The following is a 9,522-nucleotide window of genomic DNA, read 5'->3' on the forward strand; positions in this document are numbered from 1 at the left end:
GAGTTCTCCTCTTACTCTCTTATGGAGCTGTCAAGACGGCTTCAGTTCCTGGTGACGATCTTTCAATCACACAGTGACATCTAGTGTTGATTTTAAAAAACACAAGCTTTAAAAAAAAAAGTCATAGTTCATATTGTTCAGCATATGAGACATGGACCAAAATATTCTTTTGATTTATTTATTGTATAAGTAGCTGGTGAATTACACCCACAAATATCACAGTGTGAACATACTTTAACCTAATGTACTGAATGCAAAATTAGTTGCCTGTTTAGAAGCACAGCGTCAGCTTTTTACCTTATAAACTAAATGCATAAAGTAACATAACTGCAGTCAAGCTAACTTATGGTATATCCATTCATCATCTATTCCGTCCTTCCCTTTTTCTCTTATTTTCTGGTCCCATTTCTGGTTCTTAATTTCCTTCACTAATGCCAAGCGGCCCAGCCCAGCCTTACAACACAACCTCCAGATCTCATCCCTCTTCTGTATCTCTCTTTACATTAAACTGTTAAAGTTGTGGCTCCTTGCTAGTAAAATTGGCCCACTCATGAAATGTCTACCAAGCATCTTGCAATGGAAAGTATGAGTTGCTCCTTAAGCAATGATTTTTTTTTTTTTTTACCTTATGTGAAAATTCAGCATAACGAGTATAGCTTATATGTTAAAAAGTGAATAATTGCATCTGTAAATACTTATATAATTATTAATTTATTTTTGTCTCTTCTTTCTGTATCATTTTACCAATTTTTTACTCTCGTTTATGTTATTTAGTTAAAAAGTTCACAAGCTGTTTTTTTTTTACAGCTGTCACACATAGAATCAAACAGATGTGCAAGCTTTCCTGCACAACAGCTACTTTGCACTGATATTTGTAAGAAAGTAAAAAAGTAATGTTTTATATCAATTATCTTGTTCTTATCTTTGATTTAAAAAGTGGCATTTTCAACCTCTGTTTGCCAGCATGACCCCGCCAGCTTTAAATGATTTGTCTCCCTCTAGTGACTGACATTCACTGTGCTTCCTGAGAGCGATGTATGTTTTATGATTTGCAACACAGTACACTCATTTATTAAAGAGGAAATAAAACAAATGTTTTATTTGGTATGGTTGAACAGTTTCTCCACTCAAGTAACAATCATTACAAAGCAAGTTGTAGTGTTAAACAACCTTGTACATAAAAAGCACAAGTCTTTTCATTTCCCACAAGTAAGGCATGTTTTAAAAGCCAAAAGTACCCCACGTGTTTTTAATACAGAAACATCAATCCACTATTACTTTCACATCATGTGAAAAATTCAAGTAAAACGGCTCTGACCTCTGAATTGATAAAGAACTGCAATATGCTCAGCAGAAAGTTTAGTTTTGGTCTTCTGTGATCTGAGACATCATATAGATTTATTACATCTTTGTATAGCATTCACTCCACAAGTCAATAAATACAGATACCTGTATAAAGAATACGTTTTTAAATAAATCATCATTCTATAAAAAAAGTCTTGGAGTGATACTGTGGTGATCTCTCAATTCTCTTAAAACAAGTTGCTGGAATATGTAAAACTCATGGCAGCAGTGAGTTCAGTGCTACTAAAATAAGTGCAGTTTATGTTTGAGCTTTGTACAGCAGGTTTTCACTTAAACAGATTGACTGACTATGTTGGACACTTGGTGTTGCAAGCGTCCCCTGACTTGAAGAGTCCATAGACACTGACCAGTGGGAACATGGACACGGCACCGAGCATGGAGCCCAGCTGCACCACAGCTCCGCACCACACAAGGGCGCTATGGCCCTCGTCCCTCAGGATCACGCCGATGATGACCTTAACGTAAGATAAGGTCAGGACGAACAGGATCCAGACTAGCACCTGCAGTGAGGATAGGGCAATATCGTGCGTTAGAAGACATCCACCCTTTTATTTAGACAGAAAAACATCCTGGTCTGGCCTCAACATGTTGGCAGCTGCTTTTAGTGCTAGTCACCATTAACCATCTGGAAGTTCTCTAAACACAAACAAAAACAGTTCATCATTTCTTCTGGTTGATGTTATCTTTTAACAGTACATAGACTCCATCTAATAGGAAAAAAACAATAAGGTGTTAAGGTATTACGCTTATAACATACTAATCCCTCTCAATGCTCCAGGCAAAAAGTGTACAAATACACTGAAAATAAATATGACAAACAGGATTCTGTTACTATGAGGAACTTACAGAGGAGCTAGTTGAGAAGGGCTTGATGAAATGATTGATTACTACACAGGATGTTACAATCCCTTGTGCCAAGATCCTAGGCAAAAAAAACATTCAGAAGCCCGACCAGCAGGCTAGCAGTCAGCTACCATCTAGCCACCAACAAGAAGACACCAGCTAACTAGCCTAGCCTAGGAAGTGTGCGGCACATCATTGGGGTTTTCACATGGGCACCTCCCATCACAAATGTTTCGTTAGGCCCATGACACCCCAAGAAGGCTTAACAGTTAGTTTCGGCTTCCTGGAGCCCCCCCCTCCCCCCCCATGCTGCCATCACACAACTGTGATTTTCAACCACCGAGGGATTAGGTTAGCTCTTTTTGTGGCTAGTTAACAAAATACACAATTGTGTTGGCTTTCATAACAGTTGTTTTAGAACATATTGTCTTCATGAAGTCAAACTGGATTGACTTGACTTGATGTTAAAATCTGCCAATCACACCATACTCCCCCACTCTTTATTAATCACTACAATCATGCAAGGATCAGCACTAAGTGAGTATGACAGGTGGGTGGTGCGTTCATTCTTACAGTACAATTTACAAGATGGAACATGACATCAGCAACTTTCAGGCTGAGTGAATCTTGAGAATAAAAGAGCCTTACGATGACTGTAGTTCCAGAGACACTGTGAACCAGCAAAGGACAGGGACTCAGAGCTGCCATGGCCATGATGTAGGCTCCAAATCCAGTCCCACACATGGTCAGAAAGCCCATGACGACAAGAGACCTGGAAAGAAAATTCAAAGGACAAAACCTCTTTTTTAGTGACACTGCATCAGTTCACATCAATAAAATGGGTTAATTGAAATGCTATCATTAGTCGTGGTATCTCAGCTGATTCATTTTTTTGTATCTTTTTTGTATGTTGTAATTGTTTTAATATACAAGCTTTCCAATGTGACTGGTACATTTCTATTTCTCACCTTATGGGTATGAACATGGCAATGAAGCAGGCCACAGGGTTGGCGACTGCTGCCATGGTGGCAGCTAGATGGTAGGCCTTGTTCCCGTAGGGCAGACACGAGTAGGACTGCACTGAAGGCAGCACTGCATTGGTCAGAGCATTGACCCAAGCCAGCACCACGAAGATGAAGAGCACCTCAAGCTTGCTGTACGTCCCCCTCCCAAAGGAGCTCCTGGGCTCTGTCCTGATTGAATCCAAAGGACTGATCATCGGCTTCTGCTCTGGTGTCTGGGCATGGAGAGACAGACCTTGTTCCCTCTTCTCACGGTCCAAATCTTCACTGAAGTACTGGTCGCTCCTTCTCTCCCGAGCCACGGCCGGATGGTGGTTGAGTAGGACGAAGGCTACCAGGCAGACGACCATCATGATGCTGAGGAACACGAAGAACACCTTGGCAGAGAATCTAGCTGGCTGATAGATTGGTATTAGCTTACCACTGTCAACTATAGAGGAATTATCAGCTGTTGCGATAGCAGCCAAAGTGGCATTTTCACAGTGGACTATGCCGACACCTTGAATCAGAGCCACCAGTGCAGGTACCAGTCCGCTGAGGCCTTCGCCCACAAAGTATGTAGTGAGATATTGTGGGCACAGCCGCATCATGAAAGGAAGGAAGGTAACAGATGAGGTGCAGTCCACCACAGAGAGCAGGAAGCTCAGCAACAACAGGGGCACACTGTGCGAGGATCCGGCTATGGTCACCGTGTGACTCCAGAAGAAAGCGAGCAGGAATGTAGCGACAATCCCTATCCCTACGATGCAGTAGATGACGGGACGTTCGTCCAGCGAACCCGGGCTGAAGCGGTGCATCAGGGTGATGAAGAGCGGGCCTATGTTGGCCATCTGGATGAGGACGGTGAGGTAAGAGGGGAGTAACCAGTGCTCTGGGATATCATTTACGATCAGGGGGAGCTCCACCCACATGCCATTGATGGCCACCCAGGAGCCCATGCCGAACAGGCACGCCAGCACGTGAGTCAGCAGCGACATGATGGAGTCAGGTAAATCAGGAAATGTATATAAAAGAATCTGAAACATAGTAACACAAGTGAGTCTGATTAGTAAAACATTCCGACATATCTATTTATTGAGAGGACTGATCATCAGTCACAACTTCTTCCTTTTTTGAGTTGGTGATAAACTGGTTCTGATGTTCATTTGTGTGGTTATAGAGTGGATTGATATGAAGGAAGAAAGGAAGGACATGGTGTTCTTTGGTGTGAGAATAGTACATCAAAATAAAGTACTTGAAAGAGTTTCATGAAGTTTTTGTTTTGCACCTCAGGATCAGCTTTTGTGTTGAACTTGAGTGGGTGGCCAGTCCTGGACAAACTGGTATTGTATTCAAATCCACTGCATTTGGAGTTTATATTTCTCACAGTGAAAAACTGTAGGCAGCCACAAACCATAGATAATCAGAGACTTACATAATAACTGTCAGTTGCTAAAAATGTTCTGATCACTGGCAACTAAACTTATGGAATTAAAGTTAGGATAAATGAAGGAGGGGTGGCAATCTTCTCCGGTACTCTGTTTTCCTCCCACTTCCAAAGACATGCTCGTTAGGCTAATTGATGACTCTAAATTGACCCTGGGTGTGAGTGTGAGAGCGAATGGTTGTTTGTGTTGGCCCTGCGATAGACTGGCAACCTGTCCAGTCTAGCCACTTAAATCCACTTAAATCCTATTGGCCCAACAGATGCTAGTATGGATACAGGTGGCGACATCTTGCAAATTTGGAGCCAGAGTCTACGGAGTACCGAGTGGAGCCAACATGTTGATGATGCGTCCTCTTCACTCACTGGCTTTTCAGGAAATTTACCAAAATCAGGGGATTTGCCGCCGCTAGTTACAAAGAAATGCTGGATAATAAACTACGCTATTAACTACAAATTCATTTTTCCTACTCTCACTGTCCTGTGAGTCGAATTCGTGGAGCAGTTGTCATTAGCAACGGTCACTGATCATAATGTAACATCCTGTTTTTATAGCATCAAATAATAAACTAAAACAACAACAACAACAAACTGTCCTTGGAAAAAAATTTATTTCACATGTGCTTTTAGTTTGGTCCAAGTCCCATCAACTAACATGGATAAGGTGGAGTTTATGATCTATAGTACAGCCACATGCTTTGGCTTCGCATGAAGAGAGAGAAACCCAACAAATTCCATGGAATGGACACATGATTGTGTCAATTTGGACTAAAACCTAGAAAAATCGAAAACTGAACGTGTGAGGATGACGTTGATTGCCAAATAATGGCAAAGACAGAAGAAGAATAAGCCTAGGTTAGCATTACTGTGCATGGACAAATGCGCATGTGGGTGGGATTGACCTTGCTTCGCTGCCTTTTCTTCCATCCTTCTCACATGTGCTGTCTGGCATTGGGTCCCTGACCTTTCCCACACTGACACACTGTTGCCATAAAAAAGCATGTGGTTGTGGCGCACACACATAAACACATTAAAAGTGAATGCTATGTGGTACAGAACATCTCCATAGTGACTGTTCAGGATTAATTCATTAAATATACAAATGAATCCTTTGTTTGCCACGTTAGCCTGTGTCTTTTATTCTGCTATAGTTTGCTAATGTTTCTCAATTGGATGTTATCAAAGAAATATTTCAGTGAGGGGGAAAAAAACAAACAAAAACGGATAAGAGAAACTCCCAGGTTGTAATAGAAGTGTCTTGGTTTACTTAGTGTATACCAAAAATACACAGTAAATATTAATAATAATGATAATATCTTGTATCAAACTCCTGAAAAATAAAATCCATCATAACCGCGCGATGTATTATTCAAGAATAGAAGGAGGAATTACTGACTGTGACGTCAGATTACTGTCATTCAACTTCCTCCTCCTGTAGGATCACAATCTGAAAAATAAACTGGTTATATTTTTATCTCTTCACGTATTAAGGGGAGCAGATGGACTGTAGAACAGAGCAGTTGGAATGAAAGACTTGATCCTTTGGGCTCTAGGACAACCCGGCAAACCACCCCCCTCACACAGTTCCTACACACACTAGCCTTACACTGAATAAGGTTAGGAAATCCGGCATCTTACCTCGTTCAGAACAGAGACCTCATTCTTCTGCCCTCTCTCATTTCAAAAAAACCTTCACCTTCATTGTGATCTTTTCTTTTTTTTTTTCTGTTACAACGTGCTGCTAGTTTGTTTGCAGAGTGTATGGGCTCCCTCCCCCTACTCTCTTTCATCTGCACAGGCACCCACTCAGGCTTACGCTCTGCTTCCGTGTCCTTGCTGCACTTGTCAGGGGAGGGACTGCACAGGCGCACATGCCCTCTAACACCATGACGGTTACATACACACTCTATTGGAGGGCGGTTTCACAACCCGGCAGCCATGTGCTCTCATTCTCCGTCTGGGGAGCTCAGCAATAGGAGGGAAAAGAGTGAAGGGGGAGGTGGCGCTGAGAATAACTCCTCCCTTTCCTCTTTGCCTCTCCCAACCGGCAAATCACATTCAGGCATATAATCAGCAGATAGAGTCAGGCGAGTAAAACTGCTTTTGGCTTCTCGCACGCTAGATACTTTATATATGCATTATAATATGTAAGTTCCCCTAACCACAGTGAAAACCAGCGTGCCTCTTCTTGGTTTGCTCTAGTTTCACAATCCATAGTGTGGATGACTCAGCAAGATAAACCAGTCTGTCAGCTTTAGCAAAGCAAGCATGACATTGCAGTTTAGATTTCCAAGTCTAAATTAGATAACAGGTGACAGAACAGAAGCGTTCATGTCACTTGATAGTTCCTTTTCCATTGTGGACCTGCTAAATAAATAGATTTTCACATTTTCATGAAGACATATTTGACTTAAAGTTCAACTAAAGTTTTATAAGGATCTAAACTTAACCCCTCATTATCTCCTCCCCTCCGGCTAGTGCGGGTTGTTGTTGTTTCCTTATGTCTCTCATTTTGTTATGCTTTCAAAATTGGTACATCCTCAACTTCTACGTCACTGCTTCCATCAAATGATCTGCTGGCCCTACTTCTCCCAGCCAATTATTCCCTCTCACTCCATCTGCAGTCTGTGCGTTGCGTAACCATGCACCTCCCCGTCTCCACCTCTCTCGTCTTCACCAGAAGTCTCCTCACAACTTCTGTTCACCTCCACCACCACCAGAGTGTAGACTCCAGGCAGCAGGTCCTGTCCGTACATGCGTTCATGATCTGGGGTACGACTCTATGGCACCATCTTTGCTATGTAAACACCAAACTATTGCGTTGTATGGTCATGTTTCCACAGTTAATGTTCACTGCACCTTATTGAAGTATTTATCTCGGTGGATGATTGGATGGGACCAAAGAACTTCCTAAAATCATCACAGTTATCCCCTGTTTTGACTATTGGATCATAACTGAATCCCTACTGTTTTATCCCTAACGAATCATTAGTGCAAGGGCCTCCTGTTAGCTCACAAACAATGAAAAGCTCTGCTGTTAATCCAAAAGACATAGGCGAGGATGATGAAGGCCACAACAATAACAGAAACTGCTCTGGTTGAAGATCTGCGGGCTCTTCTGGTCTTCAGTGTGGCTGAAATGCAGTACTCAGTATTCTGACTTCATGTACTTGTTTGTACAGGCTACGCCCTCTGCAGCTATCGCTGTTGGCCCTTATCCTTTATACTTACGGAATCTGCCGTATGCGATATACAACCACGCCACCAAGTTTCACGCTCGCTTGGCGAACAACCCTGGTCCACGCTGGCAAAATGTCAAATCGAATTTTGAAAATCTCAAATCTCTGCTTTGGAAGCTTACAAAAATCAGTCGAGGCAGTACATCTCTCAAGGTTGATTGAAGCTGGAGGTTGGGATCTGCTTGTGCATGTTCGAGAATGTACAAACCTGCACATAAAATAGGATAATTTATACCTGTTAATGTTGGAAAACTGTGCCTGGAGCTGTGATTATTGTGTTAATCTTGGAATATCTAATCTTGTCTAATCATGATTTGAACAAATGAAAAAAAAAAGGAAAAAAATTCTAGCCAGAGCAGTATTCCTGGTATGGTTAGATGAGAGTATTTGCTAAAGTTGGGTACTGTTGGAAATCTACTAAATCTTAATAAGATTATTTTTGTAAGACACACATTTGACCAGATTTGTGATAACTCCTCATGACTGGGCTTAACACAAAATGCCATACCTAAAATGATTTCAGTGCTAATATTAAATTACACAAGACACCACCTACCTGCTGATGGGAATGGGTGAGAGGTTACGGTGCTGAGGGTTACTCTGCTCAGATGTGTAACAGCTCAGTGGCCTTCTGATGATACTGGCTGCAAAGCATGCACAGTGAGTGGAGGGCTTTGTATTTTACTAGCCCGGCTCTCTGAATCTTTGTCATGTGACTGCTGAGGGCTGGGCCAGGGGTTCAGTTTGGGAACCAAAGTCCTTAGCTGTAAGAGTAGGCGGATGGAGAGAACGGGACAAGGGAGGACAGAGGGGAAAGAAGAAAGGTGGAGGGAATGGTTGATAAATGTTGGCGTAAAAGTAAAAGAAATTCAGTTTGCTAGCACTATTACATGAACATGAGGTTGCTCCCCAACAGGGCAAAGCGGTCGCAGTCGGCCTAGCCAACCAGAAGATGACTTTGGACAGCTTTGCAAGTGGGTGTTTGGTCAGGGGTCAGTCTGGCTTTTGTTCAGCACAAATTCCAGCTCAAATGAATGACCCCTGTTGGGCGCTAACTTGAGTGGATGGCATTTCATCCGAGTGCCCTTGCACCCACCTCTGCACTGACTGGCACTACATGTTCCCTGGTTAAATAACAACGGCGAAATGTTTTGGTGGCTCGTAACAGCGTTGTGAAGCAAATTAGTTTTGATACAGGGAATGACAGTCATTCCTAGATGCATGGTAAAAGCAACTGTTGCGTTCCTAATGAATTTAAACGTCAATTAAAAAACCTATTCTTTCCTGCCCCCGAGACGTTTCTCTAATTTATAAAAGAAAACCTACACCTATGACTCTCTTTGTCTTTTACTTAAATCACAGAATATATTGCATGCTTCCTTAATGGATCTTACTCTACATGGGGAGCTATTACTGTAATAGCATTGCGTTTTCCAGTGCAAGATGACTGGTCATGGTCACTGGTCAAATATGAGTTACATGTGTTTGTTTAATGTCTTGTCTCGTGCCACTAAAACTACTATAAAAGAACTTTTCAGCACAGTGTTTGCATGATTATGTTTTTATATTTGGTTTTATGCACTCAAACTGGTGGAAATGGTCTATTTGCATCCAATTTTAGGGCCGCTTG

The 9,522-nt window shown here is 42.1% G+C and overlaps 1 protein-coding gene across 3 annotated transcripts; it reads right to left on the minus strand.

Annotated features, from left to right (window-relative positions):
- Positions 1 to 1,072: 1,072 nt before the first annotated feature.
- LOC125016892 (riboflavin transporter 2-like) lies at positions 1,073 to 8,559 on the minus strand. 3 transcript variants are annotated; one of them, XM_047599650.1, is made up of 4 exons: positions 8,449 to 8,559; positions 3,177 to 4,246; positions 2,857 to 2,980; positions 1,073 to 1,865 (listed from the first exon to the last, which is right to left on the minus strand). In XM_047599650.1, the coding sequence occupies exons 2-4, from the start codon at positions 4,205 to 4,207 to the stop codon at positions 1,653 to 1,655; spliced, it is 1,368 nt and encodes a 455-aa protein (XP_047455606.1). In that variant the 5' UTR covers positions 4,208 to 4,246; positions 8,449 to 8,559; the 3' UTR covers positions 1,073 to 1,652. The 3 variants fall into 3 exon arrangements, with proteins under 3 accessions (XP_047455606.1, XP_047455607.1, XP_047455605.1); XM_047599651.1 differs by lacking the exon at positions 8,449 to 8,559 and adding an exon at positions 7,885 to 8,031; XM_047599649.1 differs by lacking the exon at positions 8,449 to 8,559 and adding an exon at positions 6,292 to 6,500.
- Between the last annotated feature and the right edge of the window lie 963 nt (positions 8,560 to 9,522).

Source organism: Mugil cephalus, chromosome 11, assembly GCF_022458985.1.
Source record: "Mugil cephalus isolate CIBA_MC_2020 chromosome 11, CIBA_Mcephalus_1.1, whole genome shotgun sequence".
NCBI classification, from domain to species: Eukaryota; Metazoa; Chordata; class Actinopteri; order Mugiliformes; family Mugilidae; genus Mugil; species Mugil cephalus.